This window comes from Cladophialophora yegresii (genome assembly GCF_000585515.1).
Source record: "Cladophialophora yegresii CBS 114405 chromosome Unknown aczIN-supercont1.2, whole genome shotgun sequence".
Lineage (NCBI taxonomy): Eukaryota > Fungi > Ascomycota > Eurotiomycetes > Chaetothyriales > Herpotrichiellaceae > Cladophialophora > Cladophialophora yegresii.
In genome coordinates, this window is record NW_006913046.1 from 2,761,145 (window position 1) to 2,778,912 (window position 17,768).

Below are 17,768 nucleotides of genomic sequence, written 5' to 3' on the forward strand. Positions count from 1 at the left end.
GTACCGGTGTTGAATCGTTGACATGGTATGCTACGTTAGGTGGGCTGAGTCGAGGACGTGGCTGCGAGGGCGATCCTAAGTGGCATATGGTACTCTTGTCCTGCTGCTGCAAGAGAGGCAAGTTGGTCGTGAATGTCGGGCCGTCTGCAGTATCGAATGGATTCATCTCATGGACCTTTTCCCTTCCTATAATTAGCACTGACAGTCATTCGACCACAAATGACTTTGTATCGTCCATTCCGACTCTATCGATCTATCACCTCAGTGCTCGTGGCTCTAGAAGTCGCGATCTGTCTTCCGTTCATTCTGGGAAGTCGATGTACCTTTCCCCGTCCTTTGGCACCGATAATTAGTCCTTCAACACGCATTAATGAGCTCACTCGTCGATTCATACTCATAAAATCACTCTCTGGGCTCCAAGGCCACATGGCATCACGGGCCGCCTTCTGTCGTTCCTCCATTCTCGAAAGTCCAAGCCGCCGTCTGTCTTTCGTCCGCTCACCTCAAGAAAACACCCACGTCTATACCGACGTCCACGTCTCCAACTACCGCAGATCTACGCCTGGAGGGGACCATCTCCGAAATACACGCGCCGCCAAATGTACTCCGTGCTAAGTGAGTTGTCACGTCTCAACACCCAGTGCTTCTCCCGTCTGGTTCGGCACCTCCATCGGCCTCATTGCACGCATAAAAGGAGTCCTGCGTGGTAGATGGTCGAATTCTCGTCTGCACCGGCTCTTGGCCGTCCTCGCCGTTTCGGAGGCATTTCATTCCGGATAAGAACCACATTTTCACAACATTTCTGCAGCAACACACGACGACGAACGTCGATGATTGGATAACAACACCAAGCACTGATCTGCAAGGTCGGAAACGGAAGGATATCCAGACTCCGATGCCGTTACCCGTAAGGCGGGGACGACCACCTACGCGCGCCGACTGGCTGACTCACTGACTGAATGACTGGGATGTCCGGCACGCAGTTGGCACATACATACTGTAAGTGCGCTGGCAAAATGGAACCAGCAAGCGGCAGGTGGCGTTCGTGTCACATAATTGCACGTCAATCGACGTTCACCGAGATCTTAATTGACTTGCCTTCCAAGGCTGTCTTGTTCCGACTGTACCTCGTACACATCGTACACAGCGTACACAGTCCTCCAACTCGGCGAAGTTGATGATACTATCGTGAGTGCCGCTCTTCAATCCCGTCGTGTGGTTCTCATTCCATTTTGTTCTTGTTCATGGAACTGCTCCCGACCAAGGCGACGGTGAACGGCGGAGCGGAATTCTTTAATGGTACCAACACCCCGAGAAGAAGCTGGCATCCGAAGAACTGGCATATAAATGCTACGGACCTCGTTGGCACGGATACTGTCACACTCCGACGCACGCAGTATAACCTTCCTTGAGCCTTACCACCGATGTACGACCACTTATACACTATCAATCCCTTCGTCTTGTTGGCATAGAATTTAAGCGAACACCAATTCAACCACACACCACACATACCGTGGCATAGCATTTCTTGAGTCCTCAAGCTGTTACCTATCCCGATAATCAACCCGTTCATCAAGTTGACACGACATCAGCGTGACACACTACTCTTCGGACCACCAGCCAAACACAACCCACACATCCCCACTACTTCTCACAACATCCACCATGGATCCGGAAACTCTTGACGTCCTCATCGTCGGCTCCGGCAGTGCCGGCCTTACCGCCGCCCTCTGGCTCAGCATCTATAACCATTGCCACCCATCCACCAAGACGAAACCCATACGCTACCGTGTCCTCGAACGCCGCGACGCGCCCATGTCCATCGGCCAAGCTGACGGTATCCAATGCCGGACGGTCGAAATCTTTGAGTCCCTAGACCTAAGTGAGGACCTGCTGCGCGAAGCGTACCATGTCCTCGAAGTGGCTTTCTGGTCGCCTTCCCCTAACTCCGTGTCGCATCCCGACGGAAACGCCAGAAGAGGGATCATCCGCAGTAATCGCGCGGCTGACACGGCGCAGGGACTGAGCCACATGCCGCATTTGATCCTCAACCAAGCGCGGGTTAATGGGCTGTTGTTGGAAAGGATGCAGAAATTGGGAGGCGAGCAGATCGAGTATGGGTGGACCGTCAACAGAGTCGTGGTGGATGAGGACATGGCGGCCAGGGATCCAGAAGGGTATGCTTGTACCGTGGTCGCGACAAAGGACGGTGGTGAGGAGAAGGTCTTCAAGGCAAAGTATGTCCTGGTAAGGCAATCCCCATCTACTTTGCAGCCTCGTCTGATGGCAATGCAGGGCTGCGACGGTGCGCACTCTGTCGTGCGCAAATCCCTGGGCTACAACATGATCGGGGATTCCACGGATGCCGTCTGGGGCGTCATGGACATCTACCCTCAGACTAACTTTCCTGATATCCGAAGAAAAGTCACCGTCCACAGCAATGCCGGCTCTCTCTTGGTAATTCCTCGCGAAGGAGGCTCCTTGACCCGCTTTTATATCGAGTTCCCGACGGGGACGAATGTCAAGGAGGTCAAACTCGGGGATTTGCATCAAAAGGCCAAGCAGATCTTCTACCCCTATGAGATGAATTTCGCAGATACATTTTGGTGGAGCTGTTATAGCATCGGGCAGAGACTGGCTAATAACTTCACCAAAGCCAATCGTGTATTCCTGACAGGCGATGCCTTTCACACCCATTCGCCAAAGGCGGGACAGGGCATGAATGTCAGTCTCCAAGATGGATTCAACCTCGGTTGGAAACTGGGGCATGTGTTGACGGGTCAGGCGGGCTCGGAGCTGTTGAAGACGTATACTCTCGAAAGGGGAAAGACAGCAGCCGACCTAATTGCCTTTGATCGGTACTTCATGAAGTTGTTCGCAAGCAACAAGGCCGGCAGCGAGAAAAAGATTACCCCAGAAGAGTTCAGAGAGGGGTTCATCAAGTCCGGGAGGTATACCGCTGGGTTGACGTCGAAATATGAGGATTCCAGCGTCACATCCAGTGCCGCAAGCACCCAAGAACTCGCGAAAGAAATTGTGGTTGGCATGAGACTCCCTAGCGCCCAGGTGGTTCGATTCTGCGACGTCAAAGCGATGCAACTGGTGAGGGCCTTGAAGGCAGACAGTCGATGGCGCGCGATATTCTTCGTCGGCAGAATTGGGGAGCCAGAAACATTGGCGAGATTAAACAAGGTATGTTCTGTCCTTCTATTGCTGGGAGAGGGCAACTGACACGGGTGCGACAGATCGCCAAGTACATGGACTCTCCCGACGGTCCAGCCCACAAGTACACTGCGCCATCGGCGGACATTGATAGCTTTATCGAGCCGATTGTGTTATTTGCCGGAGAGCGCATGAAACTGGAACAAGAGCAAATCCCTGACTATTTCTGGCCTGTAACTGGAAAGTGGAGAATGCGAGGTATGTACACGGTGCTTGTATTCCGGCGGACAAAACTCCTGACTTGTTGACATAGATCTGCACAAAGTATTTGTCGATGACGAGCACTACAATTCTGGTCATGGCCACGCGTATGAGAAGCTGGGAATAGATCCGGACAAGGGTGCAACAGTGATCGTGCGTCCTGATCAATGTGAGTTACACCCCAATCCATTTGTGCAGCCCCAATGAGCTGATCGGCTTCCCACAGACGTCTCGAAGGTGTTGCCCATCGACGACACGGAAGGCATCGGTCAATTCTTTGACGCATTCTGTCTGCCCAAGCAGGGAAATGGTGTTCATGACAGCCCTTTATGAGTTTCTGTGGCGTGAGGTTTCGGCTGAATGCGCCTGAGCTCTAGCCGAAGAAGCTACTCACTTCCTCGCCACAGCAGAGTCCCCACCGCCAACACATTGACGAAGATTTGCTGGCCCACGACCCAAGCGGCCGTATAGAGGTACTTCGGTGAGAAGACGGTCCAGATGAACAGGTGTTCTCGGAGAACCATGCAGGCGACCATGACTGACAGGGTATGGATGCATGCAAATGTTGTCAGCGCCGTGGAGAGGAATGAACAACTGCCGCTTCCAAGCTGGGCAGTGCTGAACAATTGGCATGTGCCAAAAGCCCACCAGATCGGGCCAGCCCAGTTACTGACGAAAGTGAGGATACCCACGGCACCAACGTTGTACCCGCTTACGCCGTTGTATGCATTGGATAGATCAATTGTCGAGATGGAATTTGTGCCTCCGAAAGCGAAGAACGAGGCGTACTGGAACAATAGCGCAAGGGTGGCAGTTTCGGTGATGGAATGGCACCTCCGACGACGGAGTAGACATAATTGAGTGTTGAAGAACAGGAACAACGGCACATACACCGTTCTTGTTTGCGTGATGAGAAACAGAGATAGGACATCTTGAAATGCTGTGAGAAATCTTTCGAGATGCTTAGCGCCCTTCCAAGGAGCTTCGTAGTAGATTGCGCATCCGAGAAGTTGGAGGAGGCCGAGGAAAACGACTCGCGCAAGGCTCACCAGCGGATATGCTGAGACGAAGCCCACCAGGGGATTGAGGACTGGGAAGGAAGCCAACAACTCCGGTGCGTCCGCCGCGGTGAAAGCGATCTTGAACAGGAACGCGGAGATAGAGATGAGTGCCGGCAAGACGCCCATCCGCGGCGAACCCATCCAGACGCCCGTACGGCGGCTGAGATTGCGGGAGAGTACGGCATATGTAAGCATGACGAGCAACCACAGCACCCAAGCGTTGGGTACGACCACCTCGCTGATGATATCAGCTTCTCCAGCATACTTCTGACCGGTCTGTCTCCATCGGCGGGCCATCCCAAACAGGATGGTTGCGAGCGCCGTGCCTGTTGCGCCACCCACTAGGGCATGGGGGCTGCTGTTACTGCCTGTGACCTCGAATCTGTTATCCTTGCAGTAAAGGATGACAAGGTAGCCGGCGAGAGTCCAATACCAGAATTGGTGCTCCTCCTCCACGTAACTGCTCGCAAACATGGTGATTGCGTAGGATAGCATGACCAAAAGCAGAAAAGCCCCATCAAAGCCGGCTTGGAGTATCCCCTTCAGAAAATGAGGCAGGCACAACGCGAATCCAACTGTGCTCAACCCGATCCCGATTTGCATGCTGATGAGGTCATAGTTGCTTGCGGTGCCACTTAGAAGATTCTGCGCCTTGTAGAGAAAGGACTTGAGATTGTTGCTGGCCGAGGCGGAGCCAGTAGCTGCTAGCGTAGCGACATTGTGCTCTGCACAAACCCGCTGCCACAGACAGGCAAGGATATGAGGGTCGTCTCCGGAAGTCACTGAGCAGTCCTCGGGCGATAACTGCCCCTCGAAACTGTTTGGAAACGTTGCTTCTGCAACCCGGTGTATTTGCTGCGCATTCTCGTACAGTAAGGCATGTTGATCTTCAGGACGCGTCCAGAGCTCCAGTAGGTAAGGGATAATCACTCCTAAATTGTTTAGAGGGACGGGAAAACCCAGGAGGGCAGCGAGAGTAGGTACAATATCCGACTGTTCGACAACGTCATAGTATTGGTAGTCTACCGCATTATCGACTGGGCTTGTTCGTCCTTCAAACGCGGACTTGAACTTTGGAGAGATGAACGTGAGAGCTGTGGACACTTCTCCCGGAGAGGAAGCGCCGTGATTGCCTCCTTCATTCATGCCGTGGTCCCCAAGAAGGACTAGCAAACATGACTTGAGGTGTTCTTCCTGCTCCATTGCAGTGTAAATGTCTCTCACAATAGAATCCATTTCAGCCTGCTTAGCCGGCATATTGGGTCCCTTGGGACCGGTCTTGTGCCCAATGTGGTCGAGGCCGAGAAAATGCAGTGTCATTGCCGACCAATCATCCATGATCAACTCTGTCGGAATATGCCTGGTGACATTGTTGTCGACCTCGGTAAAATCAGAAACGAAGAAGCTCGTGGTCCCATCTGCTCGACGGAAGAAGTCGGGAAAGAGACGCAGCCAGGTATCGTCGCCGTACATGACGAGATTGCCGTCCTTGGCCCGCAGCTGAGCGAGCCAGGTGTCTTGGTCTCTGAGAGTCGAAGTCGTGTCCGACTCGGCGAAATTGAGAATGAGGTCGACGAAGCTGGGCACGGAGCCTGTCGTGATGGCCTTGACGCGTGGCATGGTGATTGTCGGAGGACTGGCATGGCCAGTAAATGGTACCGCATCGCCAGACCGGATCAAGCTCTGAGTAAAATGGAAGCTGGAGGCGTTGCCATAGACGAAGTCGCTTCGTAAGGCGTCCACAACCATAAAAATGACGCGGTCAAATGGTGCTGTCCTTGCAGCGGCAAGTGAGTCCGAAGGCCATGTCGCAAGTCCTGGCAAGAAGGCCTTGTGTGGAAAGAAGCCTCGTGCAAAGATGAGCAGTGCCGCAATCAGGAGGATATTGGCAAGACCGAGGCATACGGTCCGGAGAGACGCATTCATTCTCGGTTACCAATCCACGCGTCTGTTAAACAATTCAGACAGACACATTCACCAGTGACTGTGAGACCGGTCCAGCTCCATGCCGAAACGCACCTTTTCTGAAATCAAAGTGTACCTGACTGTCTGGCTCCGTAGCCCGAGTGAGCTTCCATGGGTTCGACGAGTAATTTGAGCAATTAGGGGGGCAACGTGCTAAATTTGCCAAGCTGCTAAGAGGACTAGGCTTAAGTAGGGCAAGGCCGCCCTCGAATACTTCGGAACTTTCAGATATATTTGTGGGTTATATTTCGCTGAACCACAGTTTCTCCCGCAATCGACCATAGGATGTGGAAAACAGGGCTTCCCGTTCGCTCAGCCGTACTTAAGCCACATGCCGGTCAGTTAGTACTAAGGTGGGTGACCACTTGGGAATCCTGGCTGTTGATTGTTTTTGTCTGTTTGGTACCGGAAGCCTCTAGCCCCAGAATGGCCCTTTCACGAAGGGTAGTATGGAGTATGTGCGTAACGGAAAGCATGGCCTTCATCATGGGATACATAATTCATACGCTCAAGCAGGGACACAACCCGGAACACACACCACCCTGTCACTTTATCCTAAGACGGACGGCAGGGAGGAGTGTTCGCACAGAGCCCAACACGTACAGCGTTGATGGACCCGGAGCGATCACGACCACCTACGATGTCTTAACGGTGACCGATGTCCCTGAGCAATCTCAACCCTCGATTCAGGTTGAGCGAGTTAGCGATTGAGATGGACGATTCGCAGAGTTTCTCAGTTTGCAGCTTGAAATGAGTGCAGGGACCTCGGGGGCTGCATCCAGTCGAACGTCAACGAGCAAGCATCCCAGGAACTTTATTATTGCCATTTGCCATTTCACGGCATGTAATGTACAGCATGTTGTCACAGGATTTCGGACACGTCTTTTACTCTCCATCACGGACAAGTATTCCGCCGTCTTCGTCGTCTGAACAATCAGACCATTCCGAATCGGAAACGAGGCCCCAAAAGTCGAAATTTTCGCGAGCTCCTCTTCGGTCTTCCCTCGTCTCTAGAGCGTATTGTCGCCCCCCTATGGTAGCTCCGGGGCCGGACCCTTTGCGGTGTTTGCGGTGAAAGGAAGTGAACTTAACGTGTCAGCAGCTTAAGTTTGCATATAATGTGAGGACAATCAACTCACCTCCTTCACCCAGTTGAAGTTCTTCCACTTAGAGTAGCCCTTGCCGTTTTGAGGGCCGCTTAGGCCGTCCTCCTCAAGACGGGTGCTGATCGTGTATGGCGCGTCCTTGAAAACAATTCCATGACTCTTAGCTTCTTGAATCATAGCTCCTCGCCATGCCAATTGATCCTCATAGTCCCCAGGCCAGTCTCCAGTTCTCTCATAGATTACACCGAGCACCAGAGCAATATTCCTTACAGCAGAATGGAAGAAGCAGATCATGCTTCTCGAGGACGTTCAAGGTGGTGAAGATGGCTCCTCCAATTATTCTCAAAGTGTCTAGCACAGTCTCGGGGTCATCGACATGGAACCATATGGACTTCTCGTTCAGAATCCACGCCCATGCCTCGATGCAGGCCCACAGTCCGGCTGGCTTGACAGTCTTCTTGGAGTATTCACTGTTGAAGGCTAATAACTGATCCAAAAAGTTAGTCAGCGAGACTAAAGTTGTTGAATTCAAGAACTTGCCTGATTCTCCATCACTTCTTGGAAACCATAACCGTTGAAGTCATTGTAGAAGTGCTTCCCAATCGCATCCTGGTCTCGGATGGCGACCTCGTATTGCAAGCGCGCGGCCATAAGGTACCCCCTGTTTGGTGAGAAGCCATTTATGCTCCGGGTTCTCCGAGGCAGGCAGCTTGCAGATGCACTTCTTCTGGCCGCAGATCGACTTCCGCTGCTCGGTTTGGCTTGTTGCCTTAGCTTCATTGTGTTGAGCACTCTCGTCTCTTGGGCCACCTTCTTCCCAAAAGCCTTCTATCTCCTCCTCTTCAGAATCACAATCTTTGTCAGTCGCTCGTTTTTCCGCCTGTATGTCCTCCCGGGGCCTGCAGAGCGTCCAGTATTCGAACTCGTTTGCTGCGGTTTTGGTAGCACTAGCTTCCTGCTATCGGTCAGGCCCAGGTCGATCAGCACGCAGACAAGGGCATACCTTGGCTGAGGGTCCCTCAGAAACATCTACGAGTGGTTCCTTCGAGTCGTCCTCTTCGAGCCGACGGACGAGAGTCTCCTTGTTTCCACTGTAGGGCAGATTGCGACCACGGAGCAGGGTGCTAAGCTCGTCCTTCTTCATGCTAGCATACCCGAATCTTGTGTTCTCCTTTCCCCGTAGGACTCAGCGGACATCCGTTTCGAAGGCCGCTGTGATCTCTCGACGTTGCCGTCAACCTCGGTTAAGGCGCATTTGGCACCAGCCATTGTAATTCTGTAGTGCGTAAGTGCTCCGACCGGAGGAGAGAAGAGATGGTGGGAGCAACAGAAGCAGAAGACAGATACACGAATATATCACAGTACAAGATACGAAGCACGATCCAGCTTCGAGAAATTTCTTCACCCTTCGCGCAAGTTTCGACGCCGGTGACCCTGACGGACTCGCATCATGTTTAGCTGATGACGTCGACGCGTCAGGGGCCTCGCGTAATCACGTGAGCGTATTCGAGGAGCGCTGTACAGGAACCTGTCCCTCTTGCATGTCGAAGCGCCTTGACTACAATTGAGCGCGGACGCTTGGTTCGGCTGCCCACCACCAGGTTCGGGGCGCCTAGCAAGATGCTTGACGAACAATCTTTCCCTAAAGTCGACGCGCGTTAATGGCGGCATCATGACTCAAATGCACAACTACAACATCGGGCCAGTGTCTCGCTTTGCGAGCCTGAATGCGGCCATTCGAAGACCCAGAGTATGCCTGCCAATGCCGCAGTCTGATTGAGACTGACTTGCGCAGGAGATAACATTCTTCTCGTTCGACGAGGACCACCGTTTTCGCCACGATGACTCCAGCCTACGTTACTACTACCCGCCTGCACTGCCCTGCGACCTGAGCAAAGGCTTCGAGACTTTTCGACAGCTCGATGACTCCGGTGATGACCACCTGGACGGTCTCTTGGAAGCACTGATCGCTCACGAGAAGGAGAAAGGGTCAAGAACAGATATAGACTTTGTAACCTGGCGAGGTATGATGACCAAGGTGCGGCAATCTGTTAAAACCCTAGAACCTCGCTTATGCGTCGAATAGATCATGGTGGCCCCTTTCTCCAAGCTGGACGACTGGGAGATGAATGCAACATTGTTTCAAGGCACCATATACCTTGAAGAGAACCACACCAAGAAGATTTCTTCTCGGCAGCAGCAGTATTCATCAGCAGGGCGACCAGGTGCTTTGTCCCAAGACCTCATGAGTTTCTGGGGATACAAGTTCGAATCGGTGTCGCTGATGCCGACGCCATGGCCTGAGACGTCTCGCGAGTATATCGAAGCTCGTGAAGACGAGCCGGTGAGCAATTATGCGCAGTACTGCTCCATTGTGCGCACGGGCTTCGGCAAAGTGAAGATGATACTTGCTGGGGAAGTTGACGCTGTCATGGCCTTCAAGCCGGAAGACAAATCCAAGCCGATAGATTGGGTTGAGTTGAAAACCACCGCTATCGTCACAAATGAGAAGGAGCAGGTCAAGTATGAGAGAAAGCTGCTCAAATTCTGGGCACAATCGTTCTTGCTTGGAGTACCGAAAATCGTTGTTGGCTACCGAACCCAGCAAGGTATCCTGGAACGGCTAGAAGACTTGGACGTCCAGACCATTCCCGACAAAGTGAAGCTCAAAGGCAAAGCTCTGTGGGACGGGCAAACCTGCATCAACTTTGCCGCGAGCTTTCTAGAATGTAAGCATCGCCGGTACCACAGTATAGGGTTATATCTGATGTTGTTGACAGGGCTCCAAGATATCATCACTTCCGATGGCGTCTGGCGGATCCGGAAGCGCGAGAATGTCCCGGTCCTGGAAGTGTTCAAGCTTGAGGAACCAGGTCATGGAGACATACTCTCACCCGCTTTTATCGGATGGCGGACTGGTGGCCTCGAGGCTCACCAGCAACATCTGCAGTGCTTGAAGGAACAACCCATTGGTGATGGTGTTGAGCCTCCTTGATGGAAGCCACTCATTCGCAGGGGTATGGCCGTCGTATCTCAACGACAGCTTCTTCGCTGGCAGAGATGGTGGCCGGCATTACCATTTTGATCCACGACCTTTATCCCGGCTGGCTCTGACGCCGAACAGACCCTTCTCTTTGGGTGCGATCTTGCACTGACAGCAGCTCCCGTCTGCGCTGCCAAGCAATGACCTTCTTATGACTGCGGCTTGCGAGGTGGCCGTTCCACTCTTTCTCGGTCATGAGAGTTTTGTTGCATACCACACAATGCCGGGCCTGACGATCGCCTACCATGCTATCCTGCTCGATACGTGAAAGGATGTTCTCTGCCATGTCCGAGAGAGTCTTCGCTCTAGGCATTTCATGGCCCTGAACAAAAGCTTCTAGCAGTCCTTCCGCAGGCCCTCCCACGGTGGTTGGCCACCGCGTCAGGTCGGTGCAATCTAGGAGATACAGCAGTTCATACCTGCCAGCAGCGTTCAGAGCTTTTGCCAACCGAATGCGAACGAACCGGTTTTGGCGCTTCGCATAGCGTCTAGTGCTGGCTTTCACGGCTTCGATGCCCTCTTCTTTTGCGGCGACTAGTCTTGCAAAATCAATACCTGATGCCTGCTGCTCCTCCAGCCATGGCTTCATCTCTTTGTAGCCGATTGAGGCCCATATGCCTTTGGTCAGGTCCAGAGATTGACTTTGGTTTCTCAGGTCTGATGCGAACTTGGCCATCTGCACCACTTCGTCACATAGACCATCTGCAACCATGGCATCTACCCTGGCATCCAATCTCTGCTTCAGTACTGCATCTTCAGCTTCCAACCATAATATCAAACTTGGATACCGTAAAGACATCTTGCGCTCGGCTGTGGCGTTGTCTCGGGTAGGTTGGATATCTTTGGCATCATCACCGTCCCGATCTTCCGCGATCGACTGTCGTTGCTCAGCATAGATGTTCGAAGCTTTCCTGCCGCTCTTCAGGTATATCTCGAGCGACCGCCGGATTTTGTTCCTGTCGTTCGGATGCCATCTTCTGGCCATCTCGGGATCCACCTCACGCAGCTTTGCAAAGATCTCTTCTGTAGGAGCTGACAGAATGGGAAAGTCTGCTGCGGCTTTATCGGCCGATTCAATATGTGAGCCCTCCCCGAAGTCGCCATCGGCTGTACTCAGGATGGCGTCATTGAACAACAACGAGAAAGTGTAGTAGATAGTGCCACCTACTATGATAGGTAGTTTGCCTCTTGCGCGAATTGCGTCGATGATGCGAGAGCTTTCTCTCACGAAATGCTGCACGCTCCAAGGCTGTTCCCTGAGGTCAATAAAATCAAGCAGATGATGCGGGATACCATTGCGTTCGTTCTCGGGAATCTTATTCGTGATTATTGGCAGACCCTTGTACATCTGCATAGCGTCGCAGTTGATGATTTCGCCGTTGAAACGTGTTGCCAGTTCGACGGCTAACTGTTCTGTAGCGATCAGGATGGTTAAATCTCCATACGAATGGAAGCGAGCACTCACCTTTGACTTTCCCGTGCCGGTTGCACCTATGATCATGATCAACGGGTCTTTCGGCGGAGAGGACGCCATCTTCAACCCCCGTCTCAGCAGCAAGGACATCGGTATTCCTAATTCGTGCTATATCGAGGGCAGATTTCACTTCCTATTCATGTCGACAACTGGAATAGAAGAGCTCCGCACCCTCGAAGCAAAATATAGGCTCAGCTCGGATCCATCCTTGATGGAGTACCTCTTCTAAGTTGTAGTCTGGAACAGTATTGACTTCGGCTTGGATCTGTGACGCGGCATGTTTGTAATGAATTCTCGCTCATGCAAGACAAAAAGTGGCACAAGACGAGTACCTCGCAGTAGCGATTACCCCAGATTTCTAGGGTGGATCTTCTGGACTAAGGCGCAGTGAAATTTCCAGACATCCTTCGCTACGCTTCCGCATTTCTAATTCACGTCACTTTCGCGCCGCATACTCTCGCCTCCTGCTCTTTCCCTCCACATACTCGTCAAGCTGCTGTCACCCCGAACACCATGGCAGAAGTTGTACAAGCCCGCACAACCCTTGGCGCTGCGCCCGCCTCACCATCGAGAAAGCGCTCAGCCTCCCCCAGCGGCCAAGAAGCCTCAAGCAGTGCGCTAACAACGACCAACAACGAGACCGCCATTACTGTTCCTACGCCCGAGAGCGGCGAGCCTCCTGCCAAGAAGACAAAACTCATCCGCCGGAAACGCCGACCAGCACGCCCTCAAGTCGACCCTAGCACGATCAAATCCGAACCCCCGCCTCAAACCGGCACAGTCTTCAACATCTGGTATAACAAGTGGTCTGGTGGCGACCGGGAAGACGCCGCCTTATCAAAACATGCAGCCCCAAACAGATGCAACATCAGGAACGACAGCGGTTGGACCCAGGCGGACAAGACGCCAGGGAGCTATTTCTGTTTATTTTTCGCAAGGGGCATCTGTCCCAAGGGCCACGAGTGCCAGTATTTACACCGTTTGCCTACAATCTACGATGTCTTCAACCCAAACATGGACTGTTTCGGACGCGACAAACACTCGGACTACAGGGACGATATGGGAGGCGTGGGCTCCTTCATGCGCCAAAACCGCACACTATACGTCGGGCGCATCCACGTCACAGACGATATAGAGGAAGTTGTGGCGCGGCATTTTCAAGAATGGGGCGAAATCGACCGTATTCGAGTCCTGACCGGAAGGGGCGTCGCCTTTGTCACGTACGTCAATGAAGCAAACAGCCAGTTTGCCAAGGAGGCGATGGCACATCAGGCGCTCGACAACAATGAGATATTAAACGTACGTTGGGCGACGGTGGATCCGAATCCACTAAGTCAGAAGAGAGAGGCAGCAAGGATCGAGGAGCAGGCTGCCGAGGCGGTAAGGCGGGCGTTGGGCGAGAGGGCTGTTAGGGAGCTTGAAGGGCGGGAGACGAGGGAGGAAAGGGAACAGAGGAAAATCGAGAGTAGCTACGGGTTGGAAGGGTACGAGGCTCCGGAAGTGATTCGGTTTAACCACCAGAAGGAGCTTGGAGGCCAGAGAGCGGGCGAAAGAGGGTTGCTTGAAGCACCGCCGACTGAGGAGAATGCTGAAGATGGAATTGCGGTCGACGAGAGCGCGACTGTCGGCTCATCAATGCAAGCGCCGGACACCAGCGAAGGTGGAGCCGCGACGAAGGGGAACGGGAATGGGAACAGCATTTTCAGGAGCTCTACTCTTGCCGCGCTGAGAGGTTACGCGTCGAGTGCGTCACCGGCATCACGACCGAAGGCAGCACCGGCTGCTGGTCCGCTTGTTGCGTATGGCAGTGATGAAGACGATGATTAGAGGCTTTTGCACAGAGCCACATTTGCAACGGGAAATCCACTAAATCAGGCTCAATCATGAGCCTTGGCTGATTTTTTGTGTCGTGCTCTCCCGTCATTTCACCCCCAGCAGCCCGTAGACTAATGTGTAGCGGCCGAGTAGAGAGGCCGGGCTCCATATGAGGTCCGGACTCAGCTGAGCCGATGCTTGACTATACATGGGACTTCGGTAAGCTCCCCGAAAAGCTTCCCGTCTTGACGTGGACATCGTCTCAGACAAGCTCCGATCTCCCCCTCTCTGAGACTATTACACAGTCTCGGGTTCCTTGATACATACAGGTAGTACTCCATACTGTCGTGACTATGTACGGAGTACTCAGTACACAGTCCTGTAAAGCAGCAATGGACGGGTAAGGTAGGCTCAAATACGGTATACCTCATTGCGGGGGCGGCAGCCTGACTGGCAGCCTGATGTTCCCAGACGTTTCATCCAGATATGCTTGTACAGTAGATTGGACAGTCTGCTTGGTGCGAGTTGTGACTACTGTGTGTAGGCTGCTCCTATCGGACTTGGATCATTGCGGGTTCAGGTGTTTTAAGGACTGCACATGACATTGATAATAGGGTAGGCACGATTTATATTCGAGCTTGGGTTTTGAGACAATCGAGATCGCTGAATACCTCGATCTCGCAGACGAGGAAGAAGCAGTGGTTTGCGTTGATCTGGTGGCAGGGCGTGAAAAGAGGTTTCCCTTTGTGTGCGTTGTCAGCCTGTAGCCAATGGTATGTATGAGCCTGTATCAGGGGCCCAGTCTGTAGTCAATGGTATGAGCCCGAGGTTGTCAGTATGTATACGACTGTGGAGTTCCTGGTGGCCAAGGAAGAGCAAAAGGCAGTGTTTGGCACATGAAAGAGCCTCGAGATATCATTTTCCACATAATGTACAATCCTGAAACTGGTGTGATTAACGGGGACCGACCATTTCTGATGTTCTCTTCGCGCCCAGGAGCCAAGCCGTGCAAAGTCTCCTAGGGCAATCAGCATTTTGTGGATAGCGTACAAACATGCAACTGGTGTGATCAGGCCGACTGATTATTTCCAATTTCACCTTCGTCTTTCGTGCAGCCAAGGCGTGCGAAATCTCCTGAGTCGTCTCATCCGAGCGTGAGCCCGCTCACCTCTCGATCTTTCCCTCGTCCCAACAGTAGCGGTCCCGTGGGGGACCAGTCGCATTGTCCTGGTAATACGTCAACCTACCTAGCAACCTTTCGAGCCTCTGCTGCTTTCCTCAGCTCGGCCAGCTCGGCCAGATCAGCTACCCACAACTTGTGCCTCACATCCCTGAACATGATCTCGGAAAACACCGTTGGAACAGCGTTTCCCACCTGCTTCTGTTTCTCGGGTATCGAGCCCAAGAACTCGAAGGAATGCGGAAAAGTCTGCAAGGCCGCCAGTTCGCGGACGGTGAAGCGTCGAAGCCCATTGGGGTGGTATTGCTTGGACTTCGGCTTCGTCATTATGGTAGGACACAGTCCATTGCCGTCATATGGGAGCCTGGGTTCCGGGAACCAAAACATTTCGCCGTGGTGAAGTGCGTCGTCAGGAATGTTTCCGATTGCATCCCAAATCCCTGCCAGTGGCTTTAGTCCTGGCCCGCTACCGTGCGTAGGTTTGACCATGGTTGGGAGTTTCTCGCCGGGTCTGTTGGTAAGTCAGCAAAGAGCGGGCCACGTGGATCGATTGCTTCTTACCCTGATGCGATGACAATCAGTCGCTTCCTCGTCTGTGGCACGCCCCAGCACTCTAGGTGCAAGACCTTCCATTGCACACTGTACCCTTTCTCGATGAAGAAGCCTATCAGCTGCTTGAAGTATTGTCTCTTATCCACATCAGTGATGCTCTTTGACTCCTCCAATGTGGCGATGCGAGGCTTGCACACCTCGAGCAAGTCGGCGACTCTGCCGAACGCCTCAAGGTTTCTTGCGTTTTCTGTCAAGTTTGGTGTCCGGTTGGCTCCACAGAAGGGTTGGCACGGTGGACTCATGTGTAGGATATCTACCAGACTTGTGTCTGCCAGGACGTTGTCTGGTGATGCCGCTTGCTTGACGAAGTCGTGCACGTCCATATGGAGGACCTGCATCCCTGTGTCACCGAAGTTGTGTCGGTACGTGTCGATGGCCCGTTGGTCGAGGTCAAAAGCAAACTTCATCTTGAGATCAGCGGTGTATGCGCCCCAAGAAGTACCGCCTGCGCCGGCAAATGCATCTGCGAATGTGTACATCTTCGTCTCCACGCCGTCGTATTGATCAGTATGGCTGCCACCAAGAACGCAATTTGCTTCTCCTCGCCATTGCTTTCTGACCTCTGCGTCTGGGATCCGGAGCTGAATATGCTGTCCAGCTCTTGTGATCAATGTACCATTCTGTACTTGATGGAAACGCAGATGCTCAATTCTGCCAGTTTTAGGGGGACTTGATGGCCTGTCTCCATCAAGCCCGACATTGGTATACCCACTGGTGTAACGGCAGAAGTAGATGTGCTTGCCGTCTTCATCACAAGTACCACATGAAACGTCTTTATCATAGTTCAGCTGGTTGTATTGCTGGTTGGTGTAGATGATCTTGCAGTTTCTAATGGCCGCATCGATCGGGACTTCCCATAGCGTAGCCTTCCTATCGAGTTCCGTGTCAATGTCGACTAGCTGCACTAGTTCGTGAGAGCGCTCCGGCATGAGAAGCTCGTAGTGGTTTTGCAACAAGAGTCTACGACCTGTGAGTCGTCCTGCGGATGTTTCCGTTATTGTGAGGAATGAGTGGTCTTGCAGCTCGACGTCGCAGCCTGGGTCCAGAACCAGCGGTCCGATGGGTGCGGGATCTCTTGCGTCGAATGCAGCCGTAGGCTTCGGTACTGGCTTCGGTACTGGCTGAATTTTGATGATCTCAAGTTCATCATCGTCGGCGGCTTTGCCCTGGTTAATGAGCTCGCCATCGCTGTCACTGACAGAAGCCGAGGTCGTGAGCTTCTCGTTATTGCGGTATTGTGCTGAATGAGGGACCGGAAAACTGGAGTATGTAGCTTGAGGTTGTTGATTCAACAATAGATTCACGAGCTGCCGTATTGGGAGATTGGACAAGTCGCCAGCACCTCGTTGAGAGGTAACAGAACCCGTAAGCCAGTCCATGCCAGTGTTTGGGGCTGACCCCTTCTGCCGCGAGTTTGGCTGGTTCAGGTAGATGAGAGGAAGGCTGCGAGGAGATAGGAGTGTACAGGGGAACGAATCGCTTGTGAATCCAGTAATGGCAAGCTGATGGGCACAGTCAAGAGGGAATATAAACCTGTAGGACGTAGAAGTGCGAGATGGGCTCCCCACAGTGGTCAAGAACAGGACTGGAGATATCAACAGAAGAGACGAACGAACTTGTTGGAGCGGCGCGAGGACAGAAATAAATGAAAACAAAGCATGGAAGAGCCTGCAGATGCCTCAGATGAAGAGCAGCTGCGCGGAAGCAGTGTCTGAGCTTCGTTCACGGTAGAAGGACGTTTATGAGGCGCGGCATTGTCGTTGTCAATATGCGTGTAGCACCAGACTCTCAGGCAGTTATGCTACATTGACGCCGTGACTCCCTTCCACTAAAAGGAGTCAGCTCTTATGAAGACGGGCCATTGTTTGTGAACAAAGCTTGTTGGTGATCAAACCTAGGGACAGGATCCCAGATACCAGCTTTTGGAGACCTATTCAAACTGGCAATGTCCTGGCTTTGCACCGAGTGTGTCCATTTGCGCTGGACAGTCCGGTAAACACGACCGCTAGCCTTTCGAATGGTTGTTGGGTAGTTCCGATGTTTCTTGAAGGCTGCAGAGGAGTGGCCTTTCTGCACAGTAAGCAAACAG

The 17,768-nt window shown here is 52.8% G+C and overlaps 7 protein-coding genes across 7 annotated transcripts; 3 read left to right on the forward strand and 4 right to left on the reverse strand.

Annotated features, from left to right (window-relative positions):
- Positions 1-1,665: 1,665 nt before the first annotated feature.
- A1O7_02922 (uncharacterized protein) lies at positions 1,666-3,756 on the forward strand (the record flags this gene model as incomplete). Its single annotated transcript, XM_007756949.1, has 5 exons — positions 1,666-2,247; positions 2,296-3,192; positions 3,246-3,420; positions 3,476-3,592; positions 3,650-3,756. The coding sequence occupies 5 exons, from the start codon at positions 1,666-1,668 to the stop codon at positions 3,754-3,756; spliced, it is 1,878 nt and encodes a 625-aa protein (XP_007755139.1).
- Positions 3,757-3,809: 53 nt separating this feature from the next.
- A1O7_02923 (uncharacterized protein) lies at positions 3,810-6,410 on the reverse strand (the record flags this gene model as incomplete). Its single annotated transcript, XM_007756950.1, has 1 exon — positions 3,810-6,410. One exon carries the CDS (start codon positions 6,408-6,410, stop codon positions 3,810-3,812), a length of 2,601 nt encoding a protein of 866 aa, XP_007755140.1.
- A 1,169-nt stretch (positions 6,411-7,579) lies between these two features.
- A1O7_02925 (uncharacterized protein) lies at positions 7,580-7,849 on the reverse strand (the record flags this gene model as incomplete). Its single annotated transcript, XM_007756951.1, has 1 exon — positions 7,580-7,849. The coding sequence occupies one exon, from the start codon at positions 7,847-7,849 to the stop codon at positions 7,580-7,582; it is 270 nt and encodes an 89-aa protein (XP_007755141.1).
- A 1,378-nt stretch (positions 7,850-9,227) lies between these two features.
- Positions 9,228-10,550, forward strand: A1O7_02926 (uncharacterized protein; the record flags this gene model as incomplete). The annotated part of the gene is made up of 4 exons (XM_007756952.1): positions 9,228-9,305; positions 9,351-9,593; positions 9,642-10,284; positions 10,336-10,550. The coding sequence occupies 4 exons, from the start codon at positions 9,228-9,230 to the stop codon at positions 10,548-10,550; spliced, it is 1,179 nt and encodes a 392-aa protein (XP_007755142.1).
- A 100-nt stretch (positions 10,551-10,650) lies between these two features.
- Positions 10,651-12,132, reverse strand: A1O7_02927 (uncharacterized protein; the record flags this gene model as incomplete). Its single annotated transcript, XM_007756953.1, has 2 exons — positions 10,651-12,006; positions 12,064-12,132. 2 exons carry the CDS (start codon positions 12,130-12,132, stop codon positions 10,651-10,653), a joined length of 1,425 nt encoding a protein of 474 aa, XP_007755143.1.
- A 453-nt stretch (positions 12,133-12,585) lies between these two features.
- On the forward strand, positions 12,586-13,899 carry A1O7_02928 (uncharacterized protein; the record flags this gene model as incomplete). Its single annotated transcript, XM_007756954.1, has 1 exon — positions 12,586-13,899. One exon carries the CDS (start codon positions 12,586-12,588, stop codon positions 13,897-13,899), a length of 1,314 nt encoding a protein of 437 aa, XP_007755144.1.
- A 1,231-nt stretch (positions 13,900-15,130) lies between these two features.
- On the reverse strand, positions 15,131-17,058 carry A1O7_02929 (uncharacterized protein; the record flags this gene model as incomplete). Its single annotated transcript, XM_007756955.1, has 2 exons — positions 15,131-15,578; positions 15,629-17,058. The coding sequence occupies 2 exons, from the start codon at positions 17,056-17,058 to the stop codon at positions 15,131-15,133; spliced, it is 1,878 nt and encodes a 625-aa protein (XP_007755145.1).
- Between the last annotated feature and the right edge of the window lie 710 nt (positions 17,059-17,768).